General features: G+C 58.2%; 1 protein-coding gene across 1 annotated transcript in view; it reads right to left on the reverse strand.

The window, feature by feature from the left end:
• Nucleotides 1-2010: 2010 nt before the first annotated feature.
• The window catches only part of ADORA1 (adenosine A1 receptor), a 28459-nt gene continuing 13483 nt past the window's right edge, over nucleotides 2011-16986 (reverse strand). Inside the window, exon 3 of the mRNA XM_071578889.1 lies at nucleotides 2011-3214. Coding sequence (XP_071434990.1) covers nucleotides 2587-3214 — 628 coding nt within the window. The 3' untranslated portion in view covers nucleotides 2011-2586. The remainder of the gene's footprint in view (nucleotides 3215-16986) is intronic.

Below are 16986 nucleotides of genomic sequence, written 5' to 3' on the forward strand. Positions count from 1 at the left end.
GGGGGAGGCTCAGCCCCTCATGTCCTCCCTTCTTTGCTGCCCTCCTCTGCCTTCTCAGCCCAGCAGTGGCACAGGACACACCCAGCAGCCCCACTTGCCCTTGGTGCCCAGCTAATGACCCACCCCCAAACTCACCCACTCAAGGCCCTTTTCCCCTCTGTGCCCCCCTCAAGCCCTGCAGGGACCTGCTGCAGACCCTGTGCCCCTTTGGTGATGTCCCCTCTGAGAGCAAAGCCCTGCTGGGGCAGCGAGGGGTCACAGGGCATGGAAGGAGGGATGCTGATAAGGAAAGAATGCCAATCAACTCTAATTAACTCTTCCCAACACTGTCCCAGCCTCGCAGGGGCTGCAGGGGAGGGGTGGGCACTGCCACCCCCCAGAGGGACCAGAGCTGGGTCCATCTCCAGCCACAATGGGACCCTCCAGGGCTGAGGGGTGGCAAAGTGCCCCAGTGGCAGCACCAGCAGCGACTCAGTGCCCTGTAGCCAACCCCCAGTTGCCCCTAAATGGGTGCAGGTGCCCCTGTGCCCACCTGGGGCATGGAATGGCTTCATCATCCCACAGCTTTGGGGTCAAGAGCCTTTGGCTGCACAGAGAGGGAGAGACAAACAGCCTGGGAGAGATTTGATGCCACTTTGGACAGGAGACAGTAGGATAAAAAACAGGGAGAAGGACTCAAATCCAAAGGAAATGGGGAGAGAAGACATGAGGAGAGGACACAAGGCCTGGTGGTGGGTGCCAGTGGGGTCTGTGGGCACCAGTGGGGTCCAAGGGAGCCATGGGGGTCCATGGGAGCCAGTGGGGTTCATGGATGCCAGTGGGGTTCATGGGTGCCAGTGGGGTCCATGGCTGCCATTGGGGTCCATGGGAGCCATGGGGGTTCATGTGTTCCAGTGGGGGCCATGGGAGCCATGGGGGCATCTAAAGGTGCTTCTGCAGAGGACTTTGGGATTTTGTTTCAGGGTTTCACCTCCCCTCTGCCCACCTGGGGGTGGCATGGAGAGCTGGAGCACCCTCAGGCCCCACTGATTTTGGGTTCTCCACCTCCAGGAGCCTGGAAGGGTGTTCAGACATCGTGGTGTGCCCCAAGGGGAGGGTTTGCTCCTCTCCTTGCCATTGTCCCTCTCTCTGCCCCTGTTTTGCCCCGTGTGGGCTGTGCCAGGACCCTGGGAATGATGCCCTGAGGCCCCTGCAGGGTGTGCTCTGTGGGCACAGGGGGTGCCATGGCTTTTCCTGTTCCTGTGTCTCAGCCCAGCTCCAGACCTTCAGCAATGCCACCACCCTGGGCCCTCAGCAGCTTCACTCCCACCAGGGCACCCCTTTTCCCAGTGCCCTGGCACCCCTGGGGGTGCAGAGGTGGGTTGGTCAGGGCATGAGGTGCCCCAGCATCCCCCCCGAGCCAAAGGTCTCCACCCCCAGGGGGTTTGGATGGTTGGACTTTATTGGCATGGGGATAAACTGCGAGTTCGTCCGTGCAAGGTCTCCTTAAATACTTGGCAACCCTTAGAAATAAAGAAACAAAACCAGAAAAAAAAGAGAAGAAACCCAGAAACGAACAGGGGGAAAACAAACCAATGAAACCCCAAAACAAAAAAACCCCAAAACAATAAAACCCCAAGCCCAGAAAGGAACAGTGAAGGCTCCAACAACCACAGGGGGTGATGCTGTGAATAAATAACCCCCTGGGTGCCCAAACCTCTGGGTGCTCCCTTGCTCCCTGCAGCAGGAGCTGGTTTGGCAGTGCCAGGGCGATGCCAGGGTGGGCACAGTTCCCTGTCCTTGCCAACCCTCCAGGTGCTCCCTCCCCGCAGCAGAAGCAGGTGTGGTGGCGTCAAGGGGGGCACAGCCCCCTGTGCCTGGTGCCCCCCGGCCCTCAGCAGCTTCACTTCCACCAGGGCACCCCTTTTCCAGGTGCCCTGGCACCCCTGGGGGTGCAGAGATGGGTGGTCAGGGCACGAGGTGCCCCAGCATCCCCCCCCCCCCCCGAGCCAAAGGTCTCCACCCCCAGGGGGTTTGGATGGTTGGGCTTTATTGGCATGGGGATAAACTGCGAGTTCGTCCGTGCAAGGTCTCCTTAAATACTTGGCAACCCTTAGGGGAAAAAAAATGAAAACCAGAAAAAAAGAGGGGGGAAGTAAACGAATAAAAACCCTAAAACAAAAAAACTCAAGCCCAGAAAGGAACCGCGAAGGTTCCAACACCCACAGGGGGCGATGCTGTGAATAAATAACTCCCTGGGTGCCCAAACCCTCCTCCCTCCCCGCGGCAGGAGCGGGTCTGGCGATGCCAGGGCGGTGCCAGGGTGGGCACAGCCCCCTGTCCGTGCGAACCCTCCAGGTGCTCCCTCCCTCCACCGCGGGTTTGGCAGTGCCAGGGCGGTGCCAGCGAGGGCACAGTCTCCTGTCCTTGTGAACCCTCCGGGTGCTCCGTCCCTGCAGCAGGAGCGGGTCTGGCAGCGCCAGGGTGGTGCCAGGGTGAGCACAGTCCCTTTTCCTTGCGGACCCTCCAGGTGCTCCCTCCCTCCACCGCAGTGCCAGGACGGTGTCAGGGCGGGCACAGCCCCCCATCCCCGGTGCCCCCCTGGCCTCAGTCGCCCTGCTCCTCTGCGGTGCCCCCCTTGGTGCCCTTGCAGCAGAAATACTGGTTCCAGATGTGCAGGAAGGCGGTGCGGAACTTCTTGATGCGGAAGGCGTACACGATGGGGTTCATGGCCGAGTTGCCGTGGGTGAGGAAGATGGCGATGTAGGTGAGGATGGGCGGCGTGTGGCACGACGGGCAGAACAGCGTGATGCAGTTGAGCACGTGCAGGGGCAGCCAGCTGAGGGCGAAGAGGAACAGCACCAGCGCCAGCGACTTGGCGATCTTCAGCTCCTTGCCGTAGTATTTCTGGGGGTCGGCGGAGCTGGAGGAGACCTTCTTGTTGAGCTGCTTGCGGATGAGGTTGAAGACCTCCAGGTAGATGAGCAGCATGAGCAGCAGGGGGGGCAGGACCCACACGAAGAAGTTGAAGTACACCATGTACTCCATGCTGATCACCGTCTCGAACTGGCACGTGATGAGCAGCTCCGTGTGGGTGGCGTTGGGCTCCTCGGTCCTCCTCATCTTGCTCAGGTTGTTCCAGCCGAACATGGGCGTGAGTCCCACCAGGAGGGACACGAGCCAGCAGCAGGCGATGGCCACGGCCGCGCGCCGGGGGGTCACCACGCTCTTATACCTGGGGGGACAGCAGAGCCATGGAAAGGGTTAAACACGAGTGGGAGGGGGTCGGGTGGGCTCCGGGTGGGTGGCAGTGCCCTGGTGGGGGTCGGGTGGGCTCTGGGTGGGTGGCAGTGCCCTGGTGGGAGAGGGTGATGCCCCTCTCTCCCTCCCCTGGCAATCAGCAACAGCCCGTTCTGATAATTGTGTTAACGAACTGTGTGTGCCCAGTCCCTTGCAATGCCTCCCAGTGCCCCCCAGTCTTTCCCAGTACCCTCCCAGTCCCTCCCAGTCCCTCCCAGTGCCTTCCAGTCCCTTCCAATGCCTCGCAGTCCCTCCCAATGCCTCCCAGTGCCTCCCAGTCCCATCCTGGAGCTCAGGCCGTTGATGCCAAGCCAGGAACTGCATTAACAGCCTGAATTGTGCCTGGTGGTCAACCCTCCTACCCAGGAGGGTCCCTGTGCTCTGCCAGCCCAGCTGCCACCCAGAGCTGCAGGACCCCCTTCCCTTCAGCCCAGCACCAGCCCTGCCAGCTCCCTGCCAGCTCCCTGCCAGCTCCCTGCCCAGACAATTCCTTTTCTTCCCCTTCCCTCCAGCCCAGCACCAGCCCTGCCAGCTCCCTGCCAGCTCCCTGCCAGCTCCTTGCCCAGACAATTCCCCGGTGCCCGGGCAGAAAATGGGCAGACAAAGGATCCCCTGGGAGCCGTGAGGATGGAGGGAGGATCTGTGGGTGCTGATGGAGCCCTGGGGATGCTCCTGGGCACAGCCTGTTCCATCTCCTGATGCCACAAAACCCTCTCTCCGCCTGGGCTGGTGCCAAGGCTGCAGGAGGAGGAGGTGGAGGATGGCTCTGCCAGGGCTCTGCTCCCTCCCTGGTGCCACGGGGAGCTCACCAGGGCTGGGTTGGTCTTCCCAGAGGTCTCCAAGTGGAAAGTCCGCTCTCCCACATGGATTTTTTTTCCCCCTGGCCCTCAGAAAAGCTTCTCCTTGGAGGCCAAGAAGATTCTCAGCCCTGGGGTTGTTGCTTTTCACCAGAGGGCATTAAATAAAGGCTGTTTCTGTGCCTGTTTGCTGGGTCTCTGGGTGCTGCTGGCATTAACTTGGGCACCATGTGGAGGTGGGTGGCACCTCCATCATGATGCCCAGAGCTCCCTCTGGGAAAAAGTTTCCTTTGCCTGTGGTGGGAAATGGAAAATGGAGCATTTGGAGGCTTTTTAATCCAGCAGAGGATCCAAAGCCGCCCCCCCTTTTCCAGCCCCACCTCAGGGTGTCGGGGTGGGGACACAGAGGGGCCCAGGGGGGAGGAGGGGACATTAATCCTCAGGGTCCAGAGGGTCCAGAGCCACCACTCAGCGTTCCTGGGTGACCCCCCTGCGCCCTGGGAAAGGTTCCCACCAGCCTGGGGGCAGCCGGGTCTCCTGGGAGGGAGGGCACAACGTGGGCAGCCGTTTCCTCTGGGAGCCAGGGCTGGGCTGGGAGGGTGATTTATTCCTTGTGGGCAGGAGAGAGGGCACGAGACCCTGGGAAAGGGGCAGGGTTGGGAGAGCTGGGGGCATGGGGAGGGCAGGGGGGTGGCACAGAGTTGGGGGCACGGGGAGGGCAGGGAGGTGGCACAGAGCTGGGGACATGGGAAGGGCAGGGGGGTGGCACAGAGCTGGGACTCTGGGTGGAATGAAGGGGAAGGGGACGGGGGCACAGGGAGGGTGGAAGGGTGGCATAGAGCTGGGGGCACGGGGAGGGCAGGGGGTGGCACAGAGCTGGGGGCATGGGGAGAGCAGGGGTGGCACAGAGCTGGGGGCATGGGGAGGGCAGGGGGGTGGCACAGAGCTGGGGGCACGGGGAGGGCAGGGGGTGGCACAGAGCTGGGACTCTGGGTCTAGTGAAGGGAAGGGGAGGGGGGCACGGGGAGGGCAGAGGGAGATCAGAGGCTCCCATGGTGGTCTGTGCACCCCTTGCCACCCACAGCAGGGCCTTGGGGGGGGTCTGAGGTACCCTGGCACCTGGGGCACCCCCTGCCACCTCTCTGAGCAGCTTGGGGGGCAGTGACAGGAGAAACAACAGTGCCAACCCCCTGCAAGCTCCTCCCTCCAAGCTGGTTCCATCTCCTGGAGGTTTCCAGGGTCTCCTCCTGATTTTCCTGAAGGTTCTGCCACCCCTGCCCTGCCCTGCCCTGCCGAGCTGTCTGAGAGCCCCTGGCAGAGAGACAAAGCTGCTGGGCAGCCACGGTGCTGCCACGGTCCCCAACACCCTCCCAGGGCTTTGGGCAGCACCCTGGTATGGGGATGCTCCCAGAGCACCCAACCCTTGTCCCTCTGCCCTCGTGCCTGGGTGGGGTGGGCACTGAGTCCCTCTGCCAGTCAGGGGCCAGCTCAGAGCAGAGGACACTGCTCAGCCCTCCTGCTCTGTGGGCACCTGGCACAGAGTGGGCAAAGCCCCCTCACACATCAGGGCACAGCTCAGAACAGGTGGAGAGCAGAGGATTGGCCACATTTCTGTGGGTTTGACTCTCTCCTTGGGGTCTGTCCTTCCTCCAGGAGAGACCTGAGGGCTCATTGCCAAGGTGCCCAACCCACGGGTTAACCCAAAGCTAACCCTGTTGGCTGTGCCATCCTACAGCCATGGCAGAGGGCGTGGGGCACAGCACAGGGGCCCAACCAACCCTGGCCCTCCACGGCTGTAAGGGGTGGGGACAGATGTGAGGGGTGGGAACAGTTTTTGGGGGTGTGGGGACAGATGTGGGGAGTGGGGACAGATGTGGAGGCCACGTGGGCCACATGGCCCACCCAGTGTGGCACAGAACCCCAGAGGGGGTAAAACCCAGAGCACACAGTGCCAGGGGCTCCTCCACCTCTCATGTGCTCGTGGCACATCTGTCCTCCTTGTGGCACATCTGTCTTCCTCACTGCACATCTGTCTTCCTCACTGCACATCTGTCCCGCTTGTGGCACATCTGTCCTCCTCACTGCACATCTGTCCTCCTTATGACACATCTGTCCTCCTTGTGGCACATCTGTCCTGTCTGTGGCACATCTGTCCTCCTTGTGGCACATCTGACCCGCTTGTGGCACATCTGCCCTCCTCACTGCACATCTGTTCTCCTCACTGCACATCTGTCCTCCTTATGACACATCTGTCCCGCTTGTGGCACATCTGTCCTCCTTATGGCACATCTGTCCTCCTTAAGGCACATCTGTCCTCCTTGTGGCACATCTGTCCTCCTTGTGGCACATCTGTCCTCCTTATGGCATATCTGTCCTGCTTGTGGCACATCTGTCCTCCTCACTGCACATCTGTCCTCCTTGTGGCACATCTGTCCTCCTCACTGCACATCTGTCCTCCTCACTGCACATCTGTCCCACTTGTGGCACATCTGTCCTGCTTGTGGCACATCTGTCCTCCTCACTGCACATCCATCTCTCTTTGCCTCACGTGGCTGCTCCCACCTTGCTGCACATCCATCCCTGCTGCCCCTCACACATCCATCCCTCCTTGCTGCCCATCCATCCCTCTGCCATGGTCCAGATCCATCCCTGCTCCTCCCCACAGCCCTGTCCCTCTGCCATGGTCCACACCCACCCCTTCTTGCTGCATCTTCACTTTCCCACCTCCCTGCACGTGCCTGGCGTGTCCCACACAGCTGGAGCAGCAGGACCCAGCTCTCCCTGCTCCTCAGTGTCCTTTGCACCACCAGCTCCGCCTGCAGGAGCAGCTGAGGGTCCATCCTCCTCCACCAAGTGTGCTCCAAGGTCAGAAACGCCATGGCTGAACCCCAGAATGTCCAGAACAAACAGCAACATTTGGAGCTGGTTCTGTTCCCTTCTCTCCTTCAAGGACCTTCAAGGACCAAGCCAAGGGCAGAGGGAGCTGCAGGAAAATGTTCTCCCTGGGAACTCAGAGACACTCCCTGTCGTCACCTCCTGGAGCCAAAAGATTCCTCCAAGTTCCCCCCGTGTCCACCCCAGCAGGTCCATCCACCCACTGGCTCTGACCATGGGGCTCAGCCCCTCCGGACAAGCCCCTCTTAAATCACTTTGCCACCTCTACTTTCCCTGGAGGCATCCAAGGAGAACTGGGCATGGCACTGGGTCTGGTTGGCACCATGAAGACCAGCACAGGCTGGACTCAATGACCTCAGAGGTCTTCTCAAACCTTAATGATTCTGTGCTTCTGTAAAGGGTGGAAATTCAAGATGCCATCCCATCCCCACCCCCATGGCACGTGGTGGGGCAGGTGCCAGGAGGGTGAGGGGCATCTTTGCTGTGCCAACATTTCTCCCCTGGTTATGCCATGAAGAAAATCCTTTCTCCTTTAGCTCATCCTGGGCTGGGTGTGGGAGACAGAAGCTCTAGAAGATGCTGATAATGGCTCACAATTAATAAATAATCATTATTATCAGCAGCATCATTGCAATTTAATTGCTGCTATTAGTTTTATTGACAGCTATGACTAAAAAGTCACCACCAGCATCGTCATCATCATCCACTTTGGGGTTGTCTCCTTTGCTTGTGGGTTTTTCAGCCTGACCATAATGGGCAGATCTTCCTCCTGCCCTCTCCCAGTGGTGGTTTTTCCACCATCCCTTCCCCACAGGGATGGGCATCGCCCCAAGAGCTCCTGCCAAGAGCAGGAGAAAGGAAGCACAGCCACCATCCAGCCCCTTGGGCATCCTGGTGAGATGGGGTGGGCAGGAGGGTTGGGTTGGTGTGGGACAAAAGTGTCTTTGAGGTTTTGGGAAGTGAAGCAAAGAGGCTTCACTTGGCCAAAATGGCCATTATTGATGGTGCAGATGGCAGAGGGAGGGGAGGGGTGGGATGGAGATGGAGGCAGACAGATTGTCCCCAGGGTCACACAGATTGGTTGGACCTGACAGGAGACACTGAGCAGGAGCTCCAGGGGAGATGAGACACTCCAGGAGGTGCTGCAGCCAACATGGGTTGAGGGAGCAGAAACCGAGGCCACTTTCCTCCAGGAGATCATGGAATCATGGAATGGTTTGGCTTGGAGGGACCTTAAAGCTCATCCCATCCCACCCATCCCTGGGCAGGGACCCCTCCCCCAGCCCAGGGAGCTCCAGGTTTATCCAGCCTGGCCTTGGGCACTGCCAGGGCTGGGGCATCCTCTGGGAATTCCAGCCCAGCCCCTCCCCACCCTCCCAGCCAGCAATTCCTTCCCCATCTCCCCCCTCTCCCTGCCCTCTGGCAGTGGGAAGCCATTCCCTGGGGCCTGGCCCTCCAGCCCTTGGCCCCAGTCCCTCTCCAGGTCTCCTGGAGCCCCTTCAGGCCCTGCAAGGGGCTCTCAGGTGTCCCTGGAGCCTTCCCTTCTCCAGGGGAACATTCCCAGCTCTCCCAGTCTGGCTCCAGAATCCTGGAATGTCACGAGTGTTGGGGTGGGAAGGGACCTCAAAGCTCATCCCATCCCATCCCATCTCATCCTATCCCATTCCCATCCCACCCCATTCCTGGGCAGGGACCCCTCCCCCAGTCCAGGGTGCTCCAAGTTTAATCCAGCCTGGCCTTGGGCATTCCAGGGATGTGGCAACCTCTGGGAATTCCTTCCCAGTGTCCCAACTCTCCCTGTCCACTGGCACTGTGGAGCCATTCCCTGTGTCCTGTCCCTCCACACCCTTGGAATGCTCTCCCAAAGACACAGTCTGCTCTCCTTTCTCTTTGCTCATCATTCTCAAACCAAATTCAGCTTCTTCTGCCTCATCTTGGTGTCCCAACCCCCTGGGCATCCCCCTGCCCTGCTCAGCCTTCTGCTCTCTGGGCACCTGGCACAGGGTGGGCAAAGCCCCTCAGACATCAGGGCACGGCTCAGAACAGGTGGAGAGCAGAGGATGGATCACATTTCCGTGGGTTTGACTCTCTCCTTGGGGGTCTGTCCTTCCCCTAAGAGAGATCTGAGGGTTCATTGCCAAGACCTCCAAAACCTCCAGGTCCATCCAAATCTCACCCTCACAAAACATCCCTGTTTTGTTTAAAAAAAGCCTCAAAGATTCCAGGTCTTGTTTGAATGAACTGTGGAGGTTTTTATCATTTTTATGATTTTTTTTAACACCCAGAAAAGCCTTTCTGTTGTCCAGGCAGAGCCAAGATGTGGCTTTGCTGGTCCCTGCTCTGGTGGATTTGATTGCAGGGAATTAATTCCCTAATGAAGACAGAGCATGGCTAATGAAAAAGAGCTGGAGCCAACATGGCAGGAGGAGGAGAGGCCAAGCTGACCTGAAGCTCCTCTTGTTCCTCAACAGTGAGAAACAGCAGCCAGAGCTTGGCCTGATCTCAGTGGGAATCTCCAGACAAAAGGGCTTTGATCTCTGAGGGTTTGGGTTTCTGCTCCTTCCCCTGTCTGTGTCTCCACATGGGATCTCTCCTGGAGATGGGGTGGGAAAACTCAGAGCTTCAACCTGCTCAGAGGTGACAATCTGGGAGAGCAAAGTGGGCTCTGAGGGGGCTGTCCCAGCCAGGGCTGAGGGGTGGGACAAGGAGGTCCCTGAGCAGGGAAGAGCTGCAGGAGGACCACCCTCATCATGGGTCCTTTGGCACCTCGAGGCCTGGAGGTGGAAAGGTTATTCTTCCTTCTTAAAATCACAGGATGGTTTGGGCTGAAGGGACCTTAAGGGTAATCTTGTTCCACCTCCTGCTGCTCTGGGTCATGAGACAGAGGGTGACACTGAGGTGGCTCTGACCCCAAAATCACAGAACCGCAGAATGGGTTGGGTTGGAGGGACCTCAAATCCCACCCATCCCACCCCATCCCTGGGCAGGGACCCCTCCCCCAGCCCAGGGGGCTCCAGGTTTATCCAGCCTGGCCTTGGGCACTGCCAGGGCTGGGGCATCCTCTGGGAATTCCAGCCCAGCCCCTCCCCACCCTCCCAGCCAGCAATTCCTTCCCCATCTCCCCCCTCTCCCTGCCCTCCGGCACTGGGAAGCCATTCCCTGGGGCCTGGCCCTCCAGCCCTTGGCCCCAGTCCCTCTCCAGCTCTCCTGGAGCCCCTTCAGGCCCTGCCAGGGGCTCTCAGGTGTCCCTGGAGCCTTCCCTTCTCCAGGGGAACATTCCCAGCTCTCCCAGCCTGGCTCCAGAATCCTGGAATGCCACGAGTGTTGGGGTGGGAAGGGACCATAAAGCCCACCCAGTGCCCTGGGCAGGGACACCTCCCACTATCCCAGGGTGCTCCAAGTTTATCCAGCCTGGCCTTGGACACTTCCAGGGATGGGGCAGCCATGGCCCCTCTGCCCACCCTGTGCCAGGCCCTGCCCACCCTCCCAGGGAAGGATTTTCTCCCTCTAATCCCACCCATCCCTTCCCTCTTTCCTCAACCTCCTGCTTTGACCATTTTCCTCCTTCCCTTCAGCTCTTCTGACCTTCATTAAAGCTGCAAACCCAAAGCTCAAAGTCATGAAGGTCCCCAAGGATCTGCAGGTGTGTTGAAAGGTCTGTAAAGGTCTCTCAACACTGGCACAAATGTCACTTGGCACAAAGTGCCCTGGCATGGGTTGAGTGAATCCCTTTGCTCATGTCCCTCCTACGTGGCCCTCAGGAGCTGTGTGGTTTTTTTGGGATCATCCCGGGAGGTCTCACAGCCAAGGGTGGGGTGACACAACCAGGGGGAGACACAACCAGGGGGAGACATAACCAGGGGGAGACACAACCAGGAGGAGACACAGCCAGGAGGTGACACAACCAGGGGGAGACACAACCAGGAGGAGACACAACCAGGGGGAGACACAACCAGGAGGAGACACAACCAGGAGGTGACACAACCAGGGGGTGACACAACCAGGGGGAGACACAACCAGGGGGTGACACAACCAGGAGGAGACACAACCAGGAGGAGACACAACCAGGGGGACACACAACCAGGGGGAGACACAACCAGGGGGAGACACAACCAGGAGGAGACACAGCCATGCAAGTGATGTGAGGAAACACCTCCTGGGCAGAGGAGCACTTGGCTCTTATGGCCACATCAGCTCTGCTGTTCCATCTTGGGACAAATGTGACACTGGTGGTTGTGTCCCCACCTGAGTGGTGGCCTTGGGAGGGACAGATGTCAACCAACAGCAGCCAGAGCTGATGGTTGGATGAAGCTCTCCAGGACTTGTTCCTGCAGATCCTTGGGATGGAGGGGACTGGCACTATCAGGACACCTTCTGGGGTGCAAAAGGGATTGTCCTGATCCCAAAATTTCGGGACACTACCAGCACATCTTCTGGGGTGCAGGAGGGTTGTTCTGATCCCAGAATCTCAGGTCTGGTGCTTGTCAAAAGCCAACAGGAAAATCAAGACCTGAAAAGCTGCTCCAGTGTCACCAGGAGAGCTCATCCCCCAGGGCCTTTGGCATTTGGGGGTGGTGGGACCCTGTCCTGCATCCTGACACTGATGTCCTACCCCAGACCCTTCCCAGTGCTCCCCAGGGAGCAGGAGGGCACAAAGTGACCTGTGCGTGTCACCTCCATCATGACCTGCAAGAGATCTGAGCTGGGGGAGAACCTGGGAGGTGCCAGCAGAGCCCTGGGACAAGAGGGGAGAGGGGGACACGGTGGGAAAGGGGGGGACACGGTGGGAAAGGACAGGCCAGGGGGCTGTGGAGAGGAATCCCAGCCCCAGGCTCCTGGTGGGACCTCGAGGACCTGGTTTGGAAGGAGCTGAGGAGAAAAATCTCTGCTCCCCAAATCCTCTGAATCCTTTGAGTCTCTGCTCCCCAAATCCTTTGAATTTCTGCTCCCCAAATCCTTCAGATCCTTTGGATCCTTTGAATCCTCTGAATTCTTTGGATCTCTGCTCCCCAAATCCTTCAAATCTTTTCCAGCTCTGCTCCCCAAATCCTTTCACTCCCTCTGACTCCAGGGAGGTCCTTCCTGTCCCAAAGGGAGCCGTGGGACCGCCTGGCACCCTGGGCAGCCCCGAGCCCCTCTGAGGGTGCTGAGTGGGTGCCCATGCCCTGGGTGTGTCAGGGTGCCAGTCCCACTGTCCCTGGGCATTGGGCACAAAGTGCCACCGACCCCCATTCCTGCCCAGGCACCCCCAGAGATCCCTCCGAGTCCCACCACATGTGGTCACGGCCCCTCCAGGGTTATCCTGGAGGATTTTCCTCCTCCAAAGCCCCGAGGTGGGTGGGAGGGAGATGATTTAGTGCCATTGGCAGAGGCCTCAAAGTCCCGGGGGGAGCTGGAGAACCTCAGAACCAGGGGGGGAGAAATGGGATGTTCTTGTCTCTTGGCTCCCTGGGGTAGTTTTTTGAGTGATGCAAACACTTAAAATCCTGCTTGGAAAGAGAAAAGAAACTCAGGCTGAGATCCTTTTATAGCCCCAGGACTTTGGGAATTGGGACAGGCAGGGAGGAATAGGCTGGTCCCTCAGAGCTGGGGGGAAGATCTGGTGGTCCCACCACAAAATAACTCCCCAAAACACTCAGTGAACCCCCAAAATAACCCCCCAAAACACCCACTGACCCCCCCCAAAATAACCCCCTAAACACCCAGTGACATCCACAAAATAACCCCCAAAATCACTCAATGACTGCCCAAAAATAACCCCTCAAAATAATCCACCCAAAATTACCCCAACACCCCCAAAATACCCCCCCAAAATAACCCCCCAAAACACTCAGTGACCCCTCAAAAATAACCCCTCAAAATAATCCACCCAAAATTACCCCAACACCCCCAAAATACCCCCTCAAAATAACCCCCCAAAACACTCAGTGACACCCACAAAGGAACCCCCAAAATCACTCAGTGAGACCCAAAAAATAACCCCCTCAAAATAATCCACCCAAAAATAACCCCCCAAAAAATAACTTCCAAAAATTATCACAACCCCCTCCAAAAAAAATAACGCCCAAAATAATCCACTCAAAATTACTCCAAACCCCCTGAACCCCCGAGCAGGGTCTGAGCCCCCCCTGAACCCCCAGAGAGGGGTCTGAGCCCCCCCTGAACCCCCAGAGAGGGGTCTGAGCACCCCTGAACCCCCAGAGAGGGGTCTGAGCCCTCCCTGAACCCCCAGAGAGGGGTCTGAGCACCCCTGAACCCCCAGAGAGGGGTCTGAGCCCTCCCTGAACCCCCAGAACAGCATCTGAGCCCTCTGAAACCCCAGAGCAGCGTCTGAGCCCCCCTGAACCCCCAGAACAGTGTCTGAGCCCTCTGAAACCCCAGAGCAGTGTCTGAGTCCCCCCTGAACCCCCCGAGCAGGGTCTGAGCTCCCCCTGAATCCCCTGAGCAGGGTCTGAGCCCCCCCCTGAGCCTCCAGAGCAGGGTCTGAGCTACCCCTGAACCCCCAGAGAGGTGTCTGAGCCCACCCTGAACCCCCGAGCAGGGTCTGAGCCCCCCCTGAGCCCCCAGAGCAGGACTCGAGCCCCCCCCTGAACCCCAGAGCAGGACTCAAGCCCCCCCCTGAACCCCCGAGCAGGGTCTGAGCCCCCCCTGAACCCCCGAGCAGGGTCTGAGCCCCCCCTGAGCCCCCAGAGCAGGACTTGAGCCCCCCCCCTGAACCCCCGAGCAGGGTCTGAGCCCCCCCTGAACCCCCAGAGCAGGGCTTGATCCCCAGAGCTTTGGAAATTGGGACACACAGGGAGGAACAGGCTGGTCCCTCAGAGCTGGGGGAGAAGCTCTGGTGGTCCCACCACAAAGGAGCACGAAGGGTTTGCCCTCAGCTTTCCTCCCCTGTCAGAAATTCCAGGGATGGTTTTAGTGTCCAAACAGTTTTGTTGTCAAAAAGTGGGAACTTGCTGTGCCTGGGGAGGAGGGTGAGCCCCACCACGGGGATGAGCTCCAGGGGAGGACAATCCCTGTGGGGTGAGAAGGTCTGGGGAGGAGCCACTCAAAACTTGTGTGGGTCCCTCTCTGGACAGGGTGGATGGGCCTTGGAGCAACCTGGCTTGGTGGGAGACTGCAATGGGATGGTCTTTGAGGTCCCTTCCCACCCAAACCTTTCCAGGATCCCATGGCAGGTGTTTCTCACCCACCATCGTGGGGGGGACCTCGATGTGCTCGGCCAGGAGTCCCAGCTCACCTGTCCCCACCTCTCTGGGCCATCACCCCGTGGGTTTGGCCACCTCCAAGGGTCTCACAGGGCAGCCCTGCCCTTGCCATGGCCCTTGGGTGGGCTCTGGGTGCCCAGGCCTGGCTCAGCCTTCATTCCAAGACCCAGATTCCAAGATCTGGATTCCAAGATCTGGATTCCAAGACCCGGATTCCAAGACTTGGATTCCAAGTGTCTGACACTTGGGGTTGGAGAAGTCAGGGCAAGGCACTTACAGAGCACGAAGGAGGAGGGAGAAAAGGCAGCTCTGCCAACCTCCAGGTGCCAATGCAGGGCTTGGCAGGATAAAAACAGCGTTTTTCCAATTCCTGCTTTTATTGTACCTGATTTTTTCTATGCATTGTGGATTTTTTGCTCTTTATGCAGAAGAACCTCTTTGAAAGGAGAACTCAAAGTTGCCCCTGGGAATTCAGAAAGACAAAGAAAGAAAGTGGCTCCAGAAACCACTTAAAATGCCAACTCTGCCAAATGTGGCTCCTTGAGAGGTGGAAATGAGGCAGCAGATGCAAAGTGTGGTGGGACTGAGCCCCCAGAACCTCTGGATCAAACTCGATCCCACAGAATACTGGAGCAACCTGGCCTGGTGGGAGGGACATGCCAGCTCAGGAAGGGCCTGGTGCCACCTGTGCAGCACCAGGGGAGGGTACCCAGTGCCACCAGTGCCATCAGTGCCACCAGCACAGCTCAGGTCAGTCTGGGGAACACGAAGAGCCACCAGAAGGCAGGAGATGATCAGAGACCCCAAGGGGAAGGAGGATCAGGGGGGTCTGGTTGTGCCTTTGGTAGGACACCAAGATCTGCTGCCCAGAGAAACTCAGAGAGGACCTCCTTGAAGAGGCACCAACCCAGTCCAGAGCAGGGCTGAGGCAGGTCCTTATCTCTCCAGCTCTTCAGAGATGTCCTAAAGGACAGAGAATCATAGAATCATGGAATCAACTGGGATGGAAGAGACCTCTGAGTTCATCAAGTCCAACCCTCAATCCAACCCCACTGTGATCACCAAAACATGGCACTCAGTGCCTCGGCCAAGCTCAGCTGAAAAACCTCCAGGGATGGGGAATCCACCCCCTCTCTGGGCAGCCCATTCCAATCCCTGAGCACTCTCTCTGCAAAGAATTTCTACCTGATCTCCAACTTCAATTTCCCCTGGCAGAGCTTGAGCCCATCGTGCCCCCTTGTCCTATTGCTGAGTGCCTGGGAGAAGAGACCAACCCCCACCTGGCCAGAACTTCCCTTCAGGCAGTTCCAGACAGTGCTGAGGTCACCTCTGAGCCTCCTCTTCTCCAGCCTGAACACCCCCAGCTCCCTCAGTCTCTCCCCACAGCACTTGTGCTCCAGTCCCTTCTCCAGCCTCGTTGCTCTTCTCAGTTGGGTTGGAAGAGACCTCTGAGATCATCAACCCTTGATCCAACCCCACTGTGATCACCAGCCCAGGGCACAGAGTGCCCTGGTCTGATGATCACAGTGGGGTTGGATCAAGACCTGGTGGATTCTCTGTCCCTGGAGGTGTTTCAGAGGACACTCAGTGCCACATCCAGTCCCTTCTCCAGCCTCGTTGCTCTTCTCTGGCCCCGCTCCAGCCCCTCAATCTCTCTCCTGATCTGGGGGGCCCAGAACTGAACACAACACTCAAGGTGTGGAACAGGAGATCAGATCACTGCCCTCTCCTTCCTTGCTCCCCCTCCTGATCAACCCCCAACCCCTCAGTGCCACGGGCTGCGGTGGCACCAGGGCACAGCCTGTGGCTGCACAGCCACATTCCCCTTCTTGCACTCAACCCCCTTCAGGCTTCAAGGCTGAAAAATTTGGCTGGAAGTTCCCAAACCCCGGGGAGGTCGTCTTTTATCTCCACCCAATGTCTGCAGGAGAACGAGGAGGGCTGATGAGATCTCCTGGTTCTGCAGCTCAGAGGACACAGTAACCCAAAACAACCAGTCCAGCACCTCCTGGCCAGAGCATTTTTGCCTTGATTAAAAGACAAATTTCAAATGCAAAAAGCAGCTTGGTTAATTGATTTTTTTTTTGGCTAATGAGATGGATCAAGGCAGTTTCAATTAATGAAAATCATTTCAGAGGTGCCAGTTCTGGACAGAGGTGGATTCCAAACAGAATCTTGAGGAAAACCTGTGTCATTCTCCCCTCCACACCCCAAAACCACAGAGAAATGAGGCTCAGAGGTTATTCCAGTTGGGATGAACCTGTCCAGGGAATCCACAGCTCAACCAGTCCCAAAAATGCCAAACTAAAGGGAAGGCTCCAGTTAAATCCACAATGAAATGTTCCCTCACCTCAGAGGATCCATCTGTCTCCAGGAAAACAAATAAAAGGAGGAAATTCAAAACAAACCTGGAGTTTATTTACACTCGGTTTAATCTTTTAGATTAAAAGATAATTTGTGACCCTTTGTTGCCCGGGAGGAACCAGCTCAGTGTTTCCATCAGATGGTGGAAGAGCAGAGACCCAGGAGTTGGGGTGGATTACACTTCCTAATTACCTTCCTAATTGCTCTGGCCTTAATTCCAGGCCAGGAACAAGGGGCAGAGCCCCCCTGAGGCTGCCCAGGCTGGCACAGGGCATGGGATGGGGGATGCAGGGGCAGGGTGGGATCCAAGGGCTGCAGCCCCTCTGGAGCCAGGCTGGGAGAGCTGGGAATGTTCCCCTGGAGAAGGGAAGGCTCCAGGGACACCTGAGAGCCCCTGGCAGGGCCTGAAGGGGCTCCAGGAGAGCTGGAGAGGGACTGGGGCCAAG

The sequence above is a fragment of the Pithys albifrons genome, chromosome 28 (assembly GCF_047495875.1).
Source record: "Pithys albifrons albifrons isolate INPA30051 chromosome 28, PitAlb_v1, whole genome shotgun sequence".
Taxonomy (NCBI): domain Eukaryota; kingdom Metazoa; phylum Chordata; class Aves; order Passeriformes; family Thamnophilidae; genus Pithys; species Pithys albifrons.